Source organism: Phocoena phocoena, chromosome 12 (genome assembly GCF_963924675.1).
Source record: "Phocoena phocoena chromosome 12, mPhoPho1.1, whole genome shotgun sequence".
Classification (NCBI taxonomy): domain Eukaryota; kingdom Metazoa; phylum Chordata; class Mammalia; order Artiodactyla; family Phocoenidae; genus Phocoena; species Phocoena phocoena.
In genome coordinates, this window is record NC_089230.1 from 52076459 (window position 1) to 52097837 (window position 21379).

The 21379-nt window shown below is 40.5% G+C and overlaps 1 protein-coding gene across 1 annotated transcript in view; it reads right to left on the reverse strand.

Moving 5' to 3' along the window:
- Positions 1-317: 317 nt before the first annotated feature.
- The window catches only part of CRYBG1 (crystallin beta-gamma domain containing 1), a 201896-nt gene continuing 180834 nt past the window's right edge, over positions 318-21379 (reverse strand). The window contains exons 14-22 of the mRNA XM_065888987.1: positions 14832-14958; positions 14578-14610; positions 13534-13646; positions 11855-11984; positions 8455-8594; positions 6673-6796; positions 5848-6006; positions 4037-4199; positions 318-406 (exon numbers count right to left, since the gene is read on the reverse strand). Coding sequence (XP_065745059.1) covers positions 318-406; positions 4037-4199; positions 5848-6006; positions 6673-6796; positions 8455-8594; positions 11855-11984; positions 13534-13646; positions 14578-14610; positions 14832-14958 — 1078 coding nt within the window. The remainder of the gene's footprint in view (positions 407-4036; positions 4200-5847; positions 6007-6672; positions 6797-8454; positions 8595-11854; positions 11985-13533; positions 13647-14577; positions 14611-14831; positions 14959-21379) is intronic.

Here is a 21379-nt window from a genome sequence, read left to right on the forward strand (position 1 = left end):
TCTCTATCTTTGGATATAATTTAACATGTACATAGTCTTGTTGCTAACGAGGCAACCTGTTTAAGCAGCTACTGAAAAGAAACGAAAGGGATAAAACAAGAGGAGGATAAGTGATTGGTTTAAAACGATTAGTCTTTTGAGAAGATGAGTGGTTGTCCTGGTCACGGTGGTGTGATTCAAGACAGAATTTAGAGCTGTTGAAGGAGCAGGTCCACTTTCTTCTTGGCGCTTCTGTCTGCAGCCCTTTTTTTTGTTTGTTTAAATCAGGTAGCTGAAAGACCTCCAGAAATATTCCTCCTGCATTCTTTAATTCAGGTCTACAGGACCATGGCTTCCCACACTTGTGTTAACTTCTCTTTGCTGACACTGTTGAGGATAAGGTGATTTTGATCATACTGTGTACCCCCTGAAAGACAGAAGAGGAAAATGATAGAAGGAAACATGCCCACATGAAGAGGCTGTAGCAGACACAGTTTATCACAACACCAATGTAACAAGAGTAAGCAAAGTGTAAAACTATGTGCCTCGAGGAGACAAAGCAGGGAGGAAAGCCCAGAAACGCACTGAGGGCTGAGAGGTTCCAGCCTCTGGGGGGTGATGTGTTAAAGCCCCATCATATGGCACCGGCGGGGACAGAATCTAGAAATGGGAAAAGGAGTAAAGAGATTGTGACAAATATTCAGTGGTGGGATTGTGGATTTGAGACACCAGCAAAATAAGCAGGTAGGCCTGAGTAGAATAGTCATCGGAACAAATTTTGCATGAACAATGAAAAATAGTTGTATTAGGTCAAAGGGGAGGTCTGAGTGACACCCAGAAGTATAGGCAGGGCAGCACTCCCACTTCTGGGAACCCACAGGCTGTGGTGTGTAAAAATTCATAGCATTTAACATGCTGAGTTCCATCAGACTGTAAAAACTAGTATGGTTTGCCTTTCACCAGAATATTTTTTTCCAAGGGTGCCTACTAGATATTTCAGATTCTTTAGCCTCATGGCCTCTTCTTTCAATGGAGAAGTATCATTAACAAAAGAAAGGGTCATGTGATATTTTTTTCCAGTGTGGAGTAAACAGATACCTTATCCTTTTCAGCATAAGCCTCTGTACCAACGTCATAGCACCAAGGACTCGATCAAAATTAAAATCTGTTCATCTCCCTGCAGGGTAAGTGCGACTGGTATTGAAATCATACTGCAGCCTCAGGCCAAGAGGAATTAAACGTTCTTATTCTCTTTGAAACCATTTACAAAACATCCAAAAGGTCTGAAAACTTACACAATAGATTTTGATAGGGATGAAATCATCTCTTAGGCATGCCCCTCTTCTAAGAAATTGGTTAATCATCATGATAACTGAGAGCCTCTGCACAGCTAGGTATAGAATACAAAGGCAAGGTGCCCTGGGCATTTTATGCTTAAGTTTGGAAATAAAAAGTCACCACCACCACAAACCCCACCATCTCCACTGAGACACAACATACTCCACTGAGATTTCAGCAAATATTATCTTAAGGTCACAATGTCTTTTTTCATTCTTCAAGATTATAGTATCTTAAACATACTTTCTGTGTATATTACATTATAATTCTAATTAGAGTCATGACGACTAGAAAGTTCTTGAGAAATAATCTGATTCATTCTTTGCCTTTGGGGAGGATTAAAATCCTCACAGACTTTTAAAAAGTGAGTGTGAGTCAGCTTACCCTGTTGTTATAATGTCTTTGGTCTGGAATAATACACGGATGTCTACCAAAACACCAGGAGATAGGCTAAAAGAAATAAACCTTACGGTAAGAGTAGTAGGTAACAAATGGTCAACAGTTGTAGCCAGTGAAAGTCACAGTCTCCTATTGAGAGGTGTATTTCTATCCCCCTTGCACAGTATGTGGGATGTGTGGCCCTACTCCCTCTTGTCCACAAGATGGCATCATTCTCCCACATTCTGAGACATGTAAACTAGTTTAACAATTGATTACTGTAGCTACCATACTCGATATACTGAGAGTTCACAAACATACAGAACAGTAGCCTTATTCCAAAGGCACTGGACTAATTTATATTGCATTTTAGGAAGTGATCTTGGAGCTTTCAAGCGAAGCCCTAAGGAGGAGGCTCCTGAAGTCCCACAGTCCTTTTCAGAGTCGAAGACTAATCCTTACTCCTGGTCAACTGCCAGGGTAGCAAGTGGGGGAAAATCCCATATCCTTGGAGCTTCCAGAATGTAAGCGCTCTGAAGCCAAGGTACTGTCCTTTTTTTTTTTTTTTTCCTTTCACTTTGATACCCCCAGTGTGTGGCACAGAGCCTGTCACATATTGGGTACCCAATAAATACATGTTGAAAGAATAAAAGGAATGCGCTAAGAGACTAGCTCGTAAAGATTACAGTGACCTTAACCCTGGACATAGGAAGCTGATCACATCTGTAAGAAACATGAGTCCGTATTTTCCCCAAAATCCATGTTTCCACTTCAGTCTAGTCACATTCCTTTGGCTTCTCTGGAGGTTTTGAAACTCTATCTTGTATAGACTGAGGAGCTCCGGTTTAACAAGTTGTTCAAAATAAGAATAAAATGATAGTGACTCTTAAGTTTGAACCTCCGGTTGATCATCTATAAAATGGGTATCTTACTTGTGTACATATTGAGAGATCTGTCGTGCCAGCCTACAATGCATTTGTCTCCTGCTTGTACTTTATACACTGTACGACTTTGGGCCCCATCCAGCCTGGAGTTAGATATTGCTTAGTGGTGCTCCCTAAATGTAGTGCCCTGCCTTCGCCTCATTAAACTTAGTTTGCCTCTGAGCACCTTCCTGTTCCTCAGATTCTTCGTAAATTCGAATCCCATTGTTAGGTGGCTTGGCCACTCTCCCCACCTGCAGATCAGAAGTGACGGCCACTTTTCTCCAGGGGCAGTCACCAAAGCCCCTGATGGAAATGTTCAGGCTTATTCTCCATCTTCCACAAAATTTATTTTAAAACCAGGTTGCAGCTATTTCTTTACCACTCTATCTTAATTTTTAATGACAGCTTTGGCCTAGAACCCTGACTCAGGTAAAATTGAGCCAACTTTCTAGCCGTGATTTAAAGTGGTGTGTGGTATAGTATGGTTCCACTAAATTGACGAACATAACCACACTGGTTTCCTGATAGGGGATAGAAAGTCTCCATTAATAATTTGAAGCAAAATTACCCCATATGACATGAATAAAACACACCATCATCATTTGCTTGTCTATAGCAACAAAGGTTCACTGAATTCCCATGTCTACTTGAGGTCAGTTTTTTTTGCTTTATGTTTTAAAATTATCATCAGTAGTTCTCGTAGACAGGCAGCATGGGTATTACCTGGGAACTTGTTAGACATGCAGATTCCTGGGCCCTACCCCAGACCTACTGAATCAGAACCTCTGAGGGTGGAACCCAGCAATCTGCGTTTTTTAACAAGCCCTCCAGGGGACTCTCATGCAGATAAAGTTTGGAACTCCCTGGCCAAAATGTATTTGTTCTTCCCCAAGCACCATCAATCGGTTTGCTCTGGATTAACTTCACTGAACAAATGTTCAGTTGAAATCTTTTTGGCTATGTTGTTTGTTTTAATTCCTTTTCAGTCTTAGATCTTTACAATGAAAGTTTACATGCGTGTACATGAGAATCGTCAACTCTACAGACTGAGGTCATGGCCTTTTAACTTGTGAATTTTAGTCTAACATCGTTATAATAAATGGTTTAAAGTCGGCCCATGTCCGGATTCCACCTCAGCACTTAATGGGTGTGAGATTGTGGCCAAACTGATTAACTCCTCTGAGCCTCAGTTTGGAGGCTGTAAAGTGGGGGGAGGAGGGATAACACAGGCCTCTTGGGGCTGCTGTGAAGATCACGTGAGATAACGTATGTACAGTGTATAGCATTGAGGCTGGCACGTAGTAAGGGATCACTTACTATTAATAATAGTACATGCATCATTTTCAAAAGTAAAGAAGAGCTTTTTAGTTAACTAAAGAAGACACAACAAAGAAAATAAAGGAAACGATCCTTACCTTTGATATCTAAAACTAAATTTGGCTTCAGCTTGCTATAGATCCTGCCGTCAGACTTCATGCTCCAGAACTGACTGTCGATGTTCTGTTCGAGTGCCAGGCCCAGTTTAGAGCCAGAGGTTACTAGGTTCCCCACGATGGCCAGGCAGCAGTCTTCTGCTATCTGCTCAGTGGAAAAGACAAGGTATCGTAGACATGGGTGGATATACATTCAGCCACCATTGGAAGCAATTTCCTGTGTGAGCTGATTTTTAAAGTTATCTTAGTGCCTAGCTTCATTTATACCCCACATGAGGAATTTCAGCTTTTAGCCATGGTAACTGGAATCAAACAAATATTTATGCCCTTCATTTCAGATAACATGTGATAGAAAGTTCTCAATTCTTGTCCATTGTTAAGAGATTTATGCCCTTTGTGAGGCCCTCTGTCTTATAAGTAAGGGAAGCCTCCTTAGAACACTAAAAATGCCCATCATGATATCTCCCCCCAGAAATCATGATCTGAGGCTGGGTCTGTAGCTAATCTCCCCGATGTATCCACTCAGCCTGACCCTTCCGGAATATGACTGCATCTCTAATTTTGAAGCCTGCTGTAGCACTGAAGTTGCTAAAAGGGCATTTTATCATTTTAAAACTTGGAATTCCACTTACTGATTTGTCTTCCTTCATGAGAAATGTCTAAAATTTTCTAAAAAGGCATGCTATCCAAGTATAAAAAGAGAAAACATAAATGCAGTAGAGTGTGTTCTAATGCAAAGATCTTATGGGTCCTTCTATGAAGTGAATCTACCCTTAATATAATGTAAATAAGGTATGGTAGTCATGTTCATGTGGCATTCACACATATTGCTATAGAAAATGCTTATGAAAAGTGTACTGTTCCACAATATATTGAGATAAAAGGGTTGTGATGATCTAGGACACTTTCCTTTTTCTCACTGACCTACCAAATTCAAAGCTGTTAAAATAATATCACTGTAATGTTCATTAGAACTAATTGTTGAAAGATGCCATTTTCTTGAATTAAGATAATTCAAAGGCAGAAGTTTGCTTTTTCTACGCCTCTGTATTAGTTACTTCTGTTTCTCATGCTAGTTCTTCTATGCGTGTCTAAACAGTACTTCTGTTTACTGAAAGGATGATTCTCCCTCAAGCACAACAGACCCAATTAACAAGTTGTACTTCCTTTCAGCAGGCCGTAATGCCTTCTGCTGACTCACAGGGCACCAGGATTAAAAAAATCAGGAGCAAACAGTCAAGCCCATAAAATCAAGGAGTTAAAATGAGTATGTACAATAGAAGTGTGAGCATCTCTCATAAAATCTTACAGCACTCAGCTTTTAAATGTGCATTGTGGCGGGAGTGATAGGAGGGAGATGGGCAATTCTCCATTTTACAACGTGTGACAATTAGGAAATGGACTGTGTTGTACACAGGGTGGTTATCTCTTCACGCTTCAACCTAGTCTGTGGGGTCCTCCAAAATGGAAACAAACCAAGTGATCTGTGTTGATAATGATGGGGCTTATAAGTTTACTTCTATAACAAGTAGGTTAAGGAAAAAGGGGAGGGTAACACAGACACTTGCTTTTTCTATTACTGTATAAAAATCAAGTATAGATATAAAGATTCTATCTTGGATCAGTGCTAGATTTACCTCCCATTTGGTTCCTAGACAGGTTCTATCAGAACTAAGAAATAGTTTCATGAAAAACCTTCTAACTTATTTCTGAAAATGCTCCAGGAATCATGAAGTAGCATCTACTTGAAGAGAGATGCTATTATAGACCCTTGTCTAATCCAAAAAGCTCACCCTGCATTTGAAGCATCCTTCTTGATAAATCCAAATCTGATCATCAGCACCGACATCCTCCATGACCTGTATTCTGAGAAGCTTCAGATCCTCTAAGTTTCCATTGGTTGACATGAATAACCCTGTTGCTTTGTTTCGAAGTCTAAAACAAATTCGTTTCTAGAAGACAAAACCCCAGCAATAGTCATATACAAGCTGTACTTTAGAAGCACTGAACAAGCATCATTAGCAGGGGCAGAATCCCAAATGAGGCTGGATAAGGGAAAACTGCTATATCTGAGCGTTTCAGAGGCTTTAGGATTTTCTCAATGAGGAGAGGTTGACAGAATTTCAAAGTGCCTGGGGCTGGGAGCCTGCCTATGGACAACCCAGGGCTTGGGACATACCAGGTTTTTTGTTTGTTTGTTTTGTTTTTTTTTTTTACAGTACGCGGGCCTCTCACTGTTGTGGCCTCTCGCATCGTGGAGCACAGGCTCCGGACGCGCAGGCTCAGTGGCCACGGCTCACGGGCCCAGCCGCTCCGCGGCATGTGGGATCTTCCCGGACCGGGGCACAAACCCTTGTCCCCTGCATCGGCAGGCGGACTCTCAACCACTGCGCCACCAGGGAAGCCCCATACCAGGTTTTGATGTCAGGTGTAATAACATTTCTGAAAGCAGTCACAACCTTCTGGCACCAGAAACACAGCCAAAATTCAGAAATTCTCGGGGGTGGGGTGGGGGAGAGGCCAATTTCACACTTAAAATTGAAACTAAAAAGTTAATTACATTTACAAAAAAGATTTCAGAGAAGAGTCTATTCAAAGCATGTAGAAAAAGAAAGTACCTGAACAAAAGGTCGTAGAGAACCTATTTGGCGACAGCCACTGAATTCACACCAATTAGATACTTCTGCTGGTGACAATAGGAACTGTTGACCCCTGTAATTGCCATATTCATAAGTAACCCATCTGGAAAACAAAAGGAGATAACCACAGTAAGTAGCAATATCCATTTCACAGTGGGCACCAATTATATTTTCAGAACACTTTGATTTTTAGACTGAGTTTTTTATTTATTTATTTTTAATTTATTTTTGGCTGCGTTGGGTCTTCATTGCTGTACTTGGGCTTTCTCTAGTTGCGGTGAGCGGGGGCTACTCTTCATTGTGGTGCACGGGCTTCTCATTGTGGTGGCTTCTCTTGTTGCAGCATGCAGGCTCAGTAGTTGTGGCACGTGGGCTTCAGCAGTTGTGGCTCATGGGCTCTAGAGCGCAGGCTCAGTAGTTGTGGCACACAGGCTTAGTTGTTCCATGGCACGTGGGATCTTCCTGGACCAGGGATCGAACCCGGATCCCCTGCATTGGCAGGCAGATTCTTAACCACTGCACCACCAGGTAAGTACCTAGACTGAGCTTTTTATACTTTAAATATATGTTGGAGGATAAAAAAAGGAAACTACCTTATTATTAAAAACCGCTATAGCACCCATGTCTTGACAAGTAGCAAATTCACGGTACATGAGTATTTATGCCCAAAAGTTCCACTCTTGAAGAGAAATAGGTAAGTTTTTTTCTTCAATAAGGCAATGAACTAGAGATAGTCTTTTAGCAGGACAGCCCAGTACTTCCTGTGAACTTTACATAAAACATCTTCAGTTGTAATAATGGACCTTTATTTAAATGGGTAATACTTGTCAAGTTCTTACACAGGTTAAGTGCTATATAAGGGTTAGATAAAAATAAATAATAAAGTTTTATTTAAAATGAGAGTAATCTTCCTCAATCCAGAAAACTACTAAAGATACTCAGGTCTCTTCCACACAGAGATGCTGGTACCCACACCTGAAGTCTGGGTTCCAGTGCAGACCAGCATGCAACCAACACAACAATCTTGCTCTCTGGTTGATGTATTAGATCAAGGAAGAAGGTTCTCTGTTTTTAACCCTGGAACTCTAAAATGGTCATTTTATCATAAAAACAAAATATTAGTTTAAACCCGTTGGAAAAAAAAAGTCATGCATAAAATTCTATCACCCTAATAATCCGAATTTGTTTTTTAAATAGCTATAGTCCCCTCCACCATTTAATGCCTTCAAACTATACCTGTTGTTTTGGTGAGTGAAAGAAAAATACTTTTGTAAAAACACATTACATTGATAGTCCTTATTCATTTTTACATCTTAATTTCAAAATTATATACCAAGTTGAGAAAAATCTTCCCATGTTGACATAAAGTCATTTTGCCTGTAACATCTGCTAGTCACTCCTAGCTGAAGGAAAATCCCAACCCTTACTCCAAAATCAAAGGACTTGGTCTTTCAAGAGGATAAGCAAAATCAGTTCTCTTTCCTACTTGCTAAGGAAGCGCTCAATTTATTGCAAAGCGTTCGCCTAGGAACTTTGAGAGTCCTTACCTTAAGTAAACTAAAATTCTGGATGAAGAGATGATGTCCCACACATGGCTTTTCCCAACAGGAAAAGTATACTGTGAGGGAACATAAATATTAACCCTTACAGAAAAAAAGGGGTTATACGTCAACTTGGTTAAGGTAACAGAGAAGAGAAATATGATCAAACTTAATTTTTAAAATCTATTTTATTGAATAAACAAGTAGGTAACGCACTTACATGCCACCAATCACCTGAACAGAGCGTATGTGCGTGTTGAATCCTAGGGATTGGAGATTAACTATTTCTGTACTAAATTCAATCTTTTTTCCTTTGAAGTCTTCTCTTTCAAAAAGAATAATTGTTGGTTCAGACAATTCCTGTTTAGGAACAAAAATAATGTTCTGTTACTCATCCTTGATAGTAATTCAAACTTAACGTGAAAATCATCTTGTTACAAGGACAAAGCAGAAGATCTGGCCGGACTTGGCCTGCTCATAAACTCCCTTTTCCAGAACGTCTGGGTGGTTATATACTCCAAAGCTAAAGCAAGGAAGGATGGAGGGCAGAAAGTTTTTCCCTTACGTAGAAAGGCAGGTAAATGTAAAGTATTATAAAACGGGGAAAATATCCCAGGCATAAAGGAACAGGTATATATGCCTGGAATATCAATTCTAATGGAATTTATTTTCAACTTTTCTGTTTTCTATTGAGATAAGAAGGGGCTGGAAAGTCAAAGACATAAATGGCGAGGGTCGGGGGCTGTGGTGATCTTTGGGGGTCTAGTGGTAATCTGCCTAATAAAGGAAGCTTCCCCTTGTATGCATTTTCAGATGTCTTTTTGTTGTTGTTTTTAACTGTCAATAAGACAATGATTCTGTGTATGTATTCCCAAACTTTCCTGTAGGAATAATTGTTAGGAGAGAAAAAATAGCATGGAAGCCCCAAGTTCAAGTCCACTGATTTTCAGAAAAATGAAAAGTTGGCAGCTTATGCTTGTTTTTCAGATTACAGACCCTTATGACCCTAGACTAAGCTCTGATGATAATAATCCTAAAATCATAAATGATACATGAAAAATTCCCTAACTTGCTTAAAGTTTTGTGGCAACGGTGTGACACCTTACTGCTTCATTTATGTGGATGTGCTCTGATGTGTAGAAAGATCTTGACCAATAAACAGAGCAGATCAGTGTGGAGACGTGTTCTACATGGTCTAGAAATTAGGTTATATAAACCATACAAGAAGGAAATGACAGAAACTGTAGTAGTATCACTACTTTGCACGTTCACTGCACTTTTCTGAGATGGCATGCTAAAACGTTCCAAGCACTCTAATCTAGCGACAACAACCAAACGATTTTGAAGTACTAAGTCACAATTAAAATATACATTCTTAATATGGATAAAATATTCATTTCATCATAATCAAAACTTAAAAGAACATCATCTGTAAATGTCAAAAGTGATGTGAGCATATATGCTAAGTTCTGCTTGAAGAAAGACATTTGAAAGCTTTAAATCTAAAGTGGGTTTGTTTTTTTTTTAAATACTTGTAGGTTGCTTTTAGAATTCTAAGCAGGTTAAATATCAAATTTTTAGATATTTTATTATTTGTAAGCTAATGAATCTTACCACATCATTTTATGTTTCACTGCTACTATTTTCACATCTCAAGGAAGGTCAACATTTTCGTTATTTGAACGGGCAGGAGGGGATGAGAAAAAGCCAACTCACATATGTTCCTTCTACCTTTAAAGCTAAAATCACCAACTACATATGTTTAAAGCTTTTTATGAGATATCAGCTACCAAAAACTAACAAATACTTCCCAAACTGTCAGATACACCCAGACTTTAACATCTGAACATTATCTCGCAGTACTGTTCTATCGAATATTGCTTTGTCTGCATTAAAATTAAAGGTTTCTGGTCAAAAAGGAGCACTATAATCTGGATTGGCACATACACGAGAAACTGAGAAAAGTCATTTCATTGCAAATCTCTAAAACAACAGAGGAATAGATTTAAAAACTATAAGGAATTTCTGCAAATCAATAACAACAATGACGGGAAACTAAAGAGCTGGGCAAAGGATATAAATAGGCAATTCACTGAACAGAAAACCTAAATGACTAGTACGTATATGAGATCTCACCAACAGTGAAATGCAAACTAACACAACTTCTACCCCATTCTTTCAAACTGACAAAAGTTAGAATGTCAGAGACTACCCCATTCTTTCAAACTGACAAAAGTTAGAACGTCAGAGAATACTCAATAATGGCCATGATGCTGAAAACTGGAATCCACATGCACTGCCAGCAACAGTGTAAAGTGGTGGAATTCGGCAGTACTTACTGAAGGTTGCATATTCATGCATGTGAGATCCAGTAAATCCACTCTTTGTTTTTGGCTGCACTGGGTCTTCGTTGCTGCCCACAGGCTTTCTCTAGTTGCGGCAAGCGGGGGCCACTCTTCATTGTGGTGGGCGGGTTTCTCATCGCGGTGTCTTCTCTTGTTGCAGAGCACAGGCTCTAGGCGCGCGGGTTCTAGAGCGCAGGCTTAGTAGTTGTGGCGCACAGGCTCAGTTGCTCTGCGGCATGTGGGATCTTCCCGGACCAGGGCTCGAACCCGTGTCCCCTGCACTGGCAGGCAGATTCTTAACCACTGTGCCACCAGGGAAATCCCAATCCACTTTTTAATACGTATCCCCAAAAGATCCCAGGGTAATCCATTATGCTGTGTGTAAATCTAGTTAATGATTCCATATTGTATATACATATTACATCATGTGCACCCATTAGAATCAATAACTAGATGTACATACAGCATAATGGATGGCTCCCAAAAAATGTAATGTAAGGAGAGTTTTTATAACATGATGAGAACTATAGCATAATACTGTATATAAATTAAAAGGCTGTATACATATTTTTAAAAACATATTTTATAGGAATATCCAAGCTGTACTCCAAACACATTAGAATGGGTACCTCTAAAGGTAGAGGTATAGAAATAGGGCTCAGGGGGACTTCCCTGGTGGTCCAGTGGTAAAGAATCTGCCTTACAATGCAGGGGACATGGGTTCAATCCCTGGTCGGGGAACTAAGATCCCACATGGCGCGGGGCAGCTAAGCCAGCACCCTGCAACGACTGAGCTCGGGCACCTCGATGAGAGAGCCCGAGTGCCGCAAGCTACAGAGCCCATGCGCCCTGGAGCCTGCACGCCACAACAAAAGATCCCGCATGCCTCAACAAAGATCCTGCAACTAAGACCCAATGCAGCCATAAATAAATAAATTAATTAATTAATTAATTAATAATAAATAAATCTTAAAAAAACAAAATAGGGCTCAGGTGTGAAACGGAAAAAAACAAGACGGAAGGGCCTTGAACTAGCCCGTGATTGTGCACTGTGCACCATGACTGACCCAACACTGCCCCTGAAGTCTGAGAAAACAGCAAACAGTTTACATTTTAAAGATCTGGAAAGAGACCAGGGTAGAAAGTTGTCCACGAAACTATTTTTTCTGCCTCCAACTTTGTCCCGAGTAAGCCTGCCTACTGGTTCCCTTGCTCTGTCTGTCAGCTGTGTGACCATACATCTCTGTAACGCTATATTCACCCTGAGATACTTACGACATCTATAAGACGAACAGACTTGAAAGTTGCTTCAGGCAGGCATCCCATTGCAGACAGCGAAGGATAGTGGCCTTCCTCCAACACGTACTGATTACCCGAGAAATTTTCTCCGTCATATGCAACCCAGCTATAGAGGAAAAACCACACACACATGTATAAAATGTAATTTGAGTCTTCCTAGTCAAGGAGTCTGACTTTTAGAGGTAGCTGCCATACAATGAACACAATGCCTATGGCTAACAGTGTTCTCTCTGCAAAAACGTCTGGATACATTTACTGCACTTCATCTTGTGGCAAGTTAATATTCATAAGTCATTTGGGAAATACAACTTTTTTCTCCATGAAATGATTAATGCTTTCACCTCTCCACCTACCAGCATTCCTTGCACCTCTCATGGTGCCACCATTCTCCCAGCCAAGGTGGTTCTGTCAAGCCCTTGAGTCTTCGAGTCTTTTCTGAATACTCCTTCAACCTTCATAGCTAGTCAGTCACCTGGGTCTACCGTTTCCTCCCCAGATTTCTCCCTCACCCCTTTATCCTCATTTCCATCACCTCTGCACTGGGCCAGGAGTCAAGATGCCACAGTGACTTAGACAAGTCACTTAGTCTCTCTAGCGTTCAGCATTATTGACAAAATGGTGATTTATCATGCTTCCCTAGAGGAGTTGGGGGTCTTTTTGTTTTGTTTTTGTTTAACCCAACACATACTTATAACTGTGTGTCAGGTATTTTTCCATTGCTGGGGATATAACAAGACAAAGTCCCTGGTATCTTGAAGTTTACACCCTAGTGAGCTGAGACGGACAATAAATGAATAACAAAAAAGTCCATGCCTGGTAGTAATAAATGAAGCAGCATATGGGACAAAGAGAAACTACGACAGAGGTGCAGGTATGTGCTAATGAACAGTGAAGCTTTATATAAATCTATGCATTTGAATGCAAAGCCGGTGCTCTTTCCACTTTGCATTGCCAAATGGCATGATGGTGCTGTTTAGACCATGAAGAACTATATGATTAAAGGCATTACTACTACTGCTACTACTACTTACTATTATTCAACTTAGTTCATCACCTTTTGCACAGATTGCTCCAAGGGTTTCCTGATCCGTTTCCCTGACTTTGAGCTCCTTGCCTTGCCCATCTTGTGTTTTCCTTTGGCATCCATCCAAATTCATATGCTCAGAAGAGTCATCACCTGAGCCCACCCTCCCTGTCCAAACTCACTTCCCCTCCCCCCTGTACAAAGCCCTCCCAGCTAGAGAGGGTGGTGTGCCCCTCATCAGCATCTCCACCCCAACCATGCACTTGCCTATCATGCAGAATGCCTGCCCTACTCCTACCCACCTGTAAAAAAAAAATCTATCTTGGGAGGTCCTTAGAGATTATCTAAAGTCCCTTTACAGATGACAGGAGAGGCCTAGAGAGCAGAGAACCTGGTCTGAGTCCCATTGCACAACGAGGTGGTGATCTTCAACTTCTCCCACCCACACTGATGTCCATGTCCTCTGATGCCCAGCACTCAGTGCTCTAAAGTCCACTTCAGTACTCACATGGTCTTGTACCATGTAGTGGTCTCATAAGGTACCAAGCTCCTACAAGTGTATTTACTTGCTGATATGTGAATCCTGTTTTCCCCCACGGGATGGGCTCTGCCAGTCCACTGTTTTGCTTACCTGCCTCCTAAAACTCTGCAAGACTTGGCAGAAAAAGATTCATCAATTTGACTTGTTGTTTCTTCAAAACACTGACTGCGACCTTGAAACTGTGGTTCCGAAAACAAGTGAATCTTTGAAAAAGTAAACGGAAATAACATAAAATTCTTTTCCTGCACACATTAACTCATTCAGCCTCTGAAATGATAACCAAACATGACCTGCTAACTTTTGTTACCGTAAACTGGTATGAATTTTATAAAACCTTCAATTTTTTACTTCTACATTAATGATCAATTAGAAATACTTTGGCTGTACCATTCATGATTGTTTAATTTCATTCAGAGACAACAAAGGATAGTCCAACAATAGAGGCAGCTTTCTACAGAACACCCTCTTGTAACAAGCTGCCAGGCATTTTAAAGCTCTACTGTGGCCAAAAGTAATTGTTCACAGTTCTAACATTTACAAGAAACTATATTTTGGAAACATGTAGTGCAGTTTTCCTCCCTCTCAGTGGAAGCTACCTGCTGACTTATTAGACTCTTTTGTATGCCAATAAAGGAGGCTACAGTGGTGTTTGTGCCTCTGTAATTATGGCTCTCTGAACACTTCCATTAAAAAGTCTTTAACAAATTTAACACTTCAGTTGATACAGAGAGTCAGCATTCAAAAGGCTTAAGTGAGACACCATATAAAAGACACTATATAAAAAGCCTAATGCAGATACAGCAGCTAATACGAAAATTCATTTTACTGTTTTCCACAATAACTATACGCTATTTGAAATACTAATCCTAGTGTATTAATGTAAAACTCTGATCCACTGTAATGATATAAAAATTTAACTTTACATAAGAACATTTTATAAGAAATATTTAGATATGGGTCAGTGCTATCAATTAAGCCTTACTGTAAAATTAATTTTAAAATATAGTTATGCTTTCAGGCACAAAAATGGGTAAAACCAACAATATGTTCCCAAATGTATGATGTTTTACACATAAATTCAGCTTTTTAACAGAAGGTTTCTAATTATGAATGATAGAATGTTTGTTAAGTTACCTGATTTTGTCTCCCTGGTCTGGTGAAAGAATCCTAGGAATTTTTAAGGAGAAGAGAAAAGGAAATGAGTAGAGCAGACATCTTGAAAATTTTTTCTGTGGATCATTAACAATTACCATTAAAAATAATCTCAGGGGAAAAAAAAAAAAATCTCAGGATAGTTTCTATAGTTAAGTATTACATGAACCAGAAGCACACATTAAGGGAATCCAAAATTCAGTTAAATATTCTCAGAGAAAAATGCAACTCCTTACCAAACATATGGGTTGAACAGAAGAGATCTTACAATTTTTGCCTCCCCAGTCCTCAAAGCTGGTATAAAAGCCTTTATCCAGTATATACTGTTCTCCTGTGAAGTCAGGATTTTCATAGGCTACCCATCTAAAGAAACAAAAAACACTGACTTGTTATAGTTCATAGTTTACATTCACAATAAAACTATCACACCCAGGGCTTCCCTGGTGGCGCAGTGGTTGAGAATCTGCCTGCCAATGCAGGGGACACGGGTTCGAGCCCTGGTCTGGGAAGATCCCACATGCCGTGGAGCAACTGGGCCCGTGAGCCACAATTACTGAGCCTGCGCGTCTGGAGCCTGTGCTCCACAGAGAACAAGAGAGGCAGCAATAGTGAGAGGCCCACGCACGGCGATGAAGAGTGGCCCCCGCTTGCCACAACTAGAGAAAGCCCTTGCACAGAAATGAAGACCCAACACAGCCATAAATAAATAAATTTTAAAAAATTAAAAAGAAAAAAAAGAAAAACTATCACACCCATTTGGATAAATATACATTGTATAGTAACTTTCATTTGTTTTACTAATAAGTAATCTGAATAATTTTTCTGGTTCTCCATTAATCTTTTAGGAGCAGATAGATTTGTCTGTAGGACAAATCAAAGTGGCAAGTGAAAGAGTATCTTTACGTGAACCTTTTGGTGTTCTCGCTTATCAAATCTTATTCCCTGAGAAAACTCCAATAAGCCCATTTCTCTATATTTCTTTCTAATTCTATTCTAAGGAAACAATTTGGACTTTAAAGAAGTAGCTGTAAAAGTTCTTTTAATAAACAAGTAAGAATTCTTTTTTTTAATCAATATTAAAGTATTTTTCCAGAAAGATACTACAGGAAGCTATGTCTCTATTACACAACAAACCACACTGGAAAAAAAAAAAGCTGACATAAAAAAATGCTTAAGGGGCTTCCCTGGTGGCGCAGTGGTTGAGAGTCCGCCTGCCGATGCAGGGGACACGGGTTCGTGCCCCCGTCTGGGAAGATCCCACATGCCGCGGAACGGCTAGGCCCGTGAGCCATGGCCGCTGAGCCTGCGCGTCCAGAGCCTGTGCTCCGCAACGGGAGAGGCCCCAACAGCGAGAGGCCCGCGTATTGCAAAAAAAAAAAAAAAAAAAAAAAAAAATGCTTAAAAAAAAAGATAATAAAACAGCTAAATAATGAAAATTTTGTTTCAATCAGGATTTCCAGCATGACACAACTATGTAATAAGCAAAATTGAACAAACTCTTGAGAATACTAAGAATGCATCTCTTTTGGAATGTTTTCATATTTATCTTTTAAATGATCCACACTCAGAGAGGAAAATCAACAAATTACTGATGCTATTTCCTATACAAAGATAAAAAAGTCTTTGAAGGGAAAAGAGTTTTTCAATTCTGTTATATTCAGGAGATACTGTTTTCTCCTCAGTTAATTCATAGCCCTATATCGATCCTCTCACAGCTTAAAGGAATAATACCTTTATGCCCACATATATGCTCAGAACTTTCCAAAATGCATTCACATCTACTATCACATTTAATCTTTTAGGGATGTAACACAGAATAACAAACCTGACTTCCTATCAGATCTAGTGCTTTAGCTCTAACCTTTGTGCTCTGTTGCCTGGGCTTAGTCATGCTGGCTCTGCACCTTTGTAAAGGAATGCTGCCAATTGCCTGAAATATACATGATTCTCAAGGCTCTGACCTTGAAAGCTTTAGTGTAAAACTTTTCCATTCACATAGAGATAAATCAAGTTGCAGAACAGAAAATAACAACCGTCTTGTGGAGGTTTCTAGGAACACTGTGACCAAACCTACGTGGACAGCTGCAAGAGCAAAGGATTCCAGCACCAAGAAGTTGGCAACAACCTACCACAGCCCCTCGCCTTTTAGTATAAACGAAGCCTGAATTCTAAGCCGGGGAGGATGGTTCTTTGGGCCACTAGCCCACTATCTTCTCCGTCTGCTGGCTTTCTAAATAAAGTCACTATTCCTTGCCCTAACACCTTGTCTCTCGATTTACCAGCCTGTTGTGCAGCAAGCAGTACGCGCTTGGACTCGGTAACAGGGAGGTACTGGTTTTCACATTTTACTGAAAAGAAAACCTGAAGACAGAAAAAGTAATTCATTTATTCATTCAACAAACTGATTGGCCATTTACCATGTGCTGGGAACTAGACTGGCACTAGGAATGCAAGATGAAAAAACAGACAAAATCCTTGCCCTCGAAAGTTCAGAGATGGGTACGAAGCACCACATGGTATTATTTGTTGGTGTTTGTTCTGAATGGGAAGTGACCTGTCAGTTAGTGGCCAGGGATGAATGAACCCTTGACCAAGTCTCCTGAGGCTCACCAGGTCTCTTCACCTCGTGACCCGAACTGCTACCTACCCTTGTAGTTTTTTCATTTACCATTCCATTAAGCCATACCTAAAACAGCCCACATGCTTCACAATTACAACAGATTACAATTTTACTATCTAAAGGGTTTGACTTAAAAACTCAAGTGCAGTTATTACTTGGAAATGAGCAGCCATCAAGAACACTGTAAAAATCTCAAGTGATAAGTAGCTACGACAGCTAATATCTGTGGACTCATTTCTGGCCAGCTGAATGGAGAAACTGCTATAAGCACCAATCACAGTCTATTTCAGAAAATGCCGCTTTCCCACTTCAGAACCTCATTAGCAACTTTAAAATCCTATTCTTCAACATTGTGAAGTGAGGAATTAGGAGGCCTGGTTCTAGTTGTGGTCATGACATTAACTTTCAGATAACTTTAACGAGGTCATTTAACCTTTGTCAAAGTCCGCATTTTCATTTTTAAGTAAGGGCATTGACCAAGATCCCAGTGTTGACAGGGTGGGAGGCTGTACAGCTCACAGGTGCCTCTGTGTGTGGCCTCTGTTCACACAGCCTTTGGCTTATCACGAGTCATGAAGAGAAAACAAGGCGGGAGCCCAGAACACTGCTATGTGGGGAGGAATTTCTGCAGAGCAAGTAAATCTACTTTGCAAAAGCCAAGACCTAAAAAAAAAAAATTAAAGAGGATAAGACATGTCACAAAAAAGTATTCCTGGCAAGGCTCTGGGTCTATAGCAAGTTAGAGGGAAACAGAGGGGGTAAAGTCCTTTTTGCTTGATTGTTTGATTTTAAGGTTTGGAGGGAAAACAGCCAGTGAGGAGGGAAAGACTGAATATGCAGGAGAGAAGGTGGCAACTGAGCAAACCTTGGATGACACTTTAGCCAGTGCTTTTTAAAAACAAACAAACAACTGTGAGTACTGTATTTCCCTATAAAACTAAAATAAATTACCTGTAAGAAAATACCCAACACCCAAGTATGCCTATCTAACCCACTGAAGTTGAAAAAGGAAAACCATTTATTAAAATGTCACTTGAATTGACAATAGTGTTGTTTTCCTTCCAAGATGCAGCCCCCGATCCAAAATTCATTTCTGAGATTCTCTGGTATATCTATGATCTAGAGTCTACTTATAACTTATACCTGAAACTCTTAAGAAAAAAACTCCTTCCTGTCCTTGTTTAAGCATATTCCGTACATGTGAATCAACACTTCTCTGTCTATAAGATTGCCAAGTATAAGTACAAACAGGTCTTAGCCTCCTGGGGTCACGGCTCAGAATTTAAGGGCAGCAGGGCAAACCTGCCCTTCTGTGGAGGGAAAAGGAAAAAACTCAAAACCAACACTTTTTAAAAAAATCTGGACTCTAGAAATATTTCATTTTGCTCTGAGTTTTAAAAAAATTAGCCCAGTTTCCACTATTTGAACAAGAGGACAGCACAGAACTAGAAAATGATTAGGAGGGATGTCTAAAGGCATCTCTTTTGATGTTTCAACAAGAAACAAAATGCGGTTCCTAAAACCTCATTTGCTGGATTTGTAAGGATGCTTCCTGAAGGCTGTTCTCAGTTTCAGAGCTAATAATGAGTTTACCACCCAGGGAATTTATTACGCATGTGATAGTGGCACATCTCAACCTTCCTATCCTGCGGGGCTGAACTCCAATGCTACCTCCTCCAAAGTCTTCCCTGTGTCCAAACTGGAAATTAATCTCTCCCTGCCGTGGATTCCCAAAGCACTTAATCTTTGCGTATTTTGTAGCAATAATTAGGTTTCATATAAATACTGTAACTTCTTTGAGGATGTAATACAATGCTTTGCACATAACAGACCTCAATAAATATTTAGCAAACGATGGACTGAATGAAATATGAGGAAGCAGCTGGCCCTGGTAAGTACAGAAGCGCTTCTACAACCACAGAATTTAAAAGGAAGTTGTGTGTGTGTGTGCGCGCACACATGCATGCCTCCTTTCAACTTCCTCCCAACAACAAAACTCAACTGCTACGACCCCCCCCCCCAAAAAAAAGCCTAAGCCAGGAAATGTAACTAGAAATAACTAAAAATAGAAACATATAAAAGCAACATTTTATAAAGGAAAGGGATTTTAAGTAAATAAGGGTTGGATTAAAAAGAGAGACTGGCTCCAGGCACAATAATTCTTCAGGTGCTAACAGCATAATCTACATAAATGCCCTAAGGGAATTCCACCCAGCATCCTTTTGCTTCCTCTGCTAGGGTACATGACTGGGCTCTGACTCATGAAACCAACACACCTGGTGAGTATGAAAATGTGCAACTGTTTCCCCACATTGAGTTGGTCATTGTATTTTCCCTCTAAACCAACACAAGAATTTAGTGAAGGTGACTAACACTAAAAGCATATTACATTGTAGACACATCTCAAATATCCAGGGCTATTGTGGGACGCCCCCTGAAATACAGTAGGGTTGAGGTTAGAATGACGCACAGTCTATGTTACTCATAACATAAGAGCCTAACACCAAACATTTTTAACAGAATCAAGTGTCAAATGATTTCATATGACCATTTAAGAATACTCTCACTTATAACAAATTATAACTGACATCAGCCTGGACCATCAAAATAACTGTATAACTCACTTTAACAGACATCTGCTTTTGCCAATCCAGTATCTGTACCCACTCTTTCTGATGTGCCTGGGGAACTCCTCAGCACTATATACACTAGTACTCCCCGTGGGACTGACCCTATATCTCAGCTGCAGGGCTGGGCATGTAACACAGGCACAGCCGTCTCCCTGGCTACAGTAATTGGTTCAGACAGGTGCACATGACTTAAGCATACAGAATCAAAGTCAAACCTGGAACTTCTGTGGGAGAGAGAAGCTTTCCCCTAGAAGCAGTGAGATTTGAGAACAAAAGCAAGATGTTCCTGCCACAGGTCCCAGATAGAAAGCGGAAGAGGGAAGAACAAATCTGACTCCATACTGGATCCTTTTCTTTACTTTAACCTTATTGCTTTTGCTACAAGTTAATCCCTAAAGGGATGTTGCCATAGCTTAAAGTCAACAAAATAGCCCAGCTCTGGGAACCCTGCCTCCCATGCCCAAGTGTTAAGCTAAAATACTTTTGTTTGAGTTCACAGGAAACATCTCCACAAACCTGGCTGCAGGAAAGAAGAAATTAGCACATCCTCTGGGGAGGCTGGTCAGAACCAAGAAGTATTTGCAACAATGTATCACCTTTTTAACTTTACCTCCTCACCTCCCCCTGTTTGTTCTATAAAAGAAACTAGCATCCAGGGCTTCCCTGGTGGCGCAGTGGTTGAGAGCCCGCCTGACGATACAGGGGACCCGGGGGACCCGGGTTCGTGCCCCGGTCTGGGAAGATCCCACATGACGTGGAGCGGCTGGGCCCGTGAGCCATGGCCGCTGAGCCTGCGCGCCCGGAGCCTGGGAAAAGCCACAACAGTGAGAGGCCCACATACTGCAAAAAAAAAAAAAAAGAAACTAGCATCCAAACCCCAGCAAGCATCCAAACCCCAGCAAGATGGCTCTTTTGGACACTAGTCTGCCACCTTCTCAGTCTCCTGGCTTTTCAAATAAAGTTGCTATTCCTTGTCTCAAAACCTCATCTCTCGATTTATTGGCCTGTTGTGTGGCCAGCAGTAGGAGCTTCACCTCGGCAACAAAAGTACCTGCCTAAAGTGCAGCCAGCGTAGGAAAAGCGCGGTCAAGAGACAGAGAGAGACCAAGTCCTAATGACAGTGTCTGAATCCCTGCGTTTGCCACGACGCAAACAAAAATCTCTCCCAGGACTTTTCAGTTATGCACGTCAATATATTGCATTTTTATCATTTATGCCAGTTTAGACTGACCTGCAGTCACTTGCGTCCCAAAGAGTCTTGACTAATCATCTTTCAATAAAAACTTACTTTAGCATTAGTAAAACATTCAACTGCTAATTCCAGGTACACTGAAACAATTATTTTTATATTAAAATAACATAGAGCCCAGAAATGAATCCACCTACATGGTCAATTAATCTACCACAGAGGAGGCAAGAATATACAAAGGGGAAGACAAATTCTTCAATAAATCATTTTGGGAAAACTCAACAGCTACATGCAAAAGAATCAAATTGGACTACTTTCTCACACCATATAAAAAAATAAACCCAA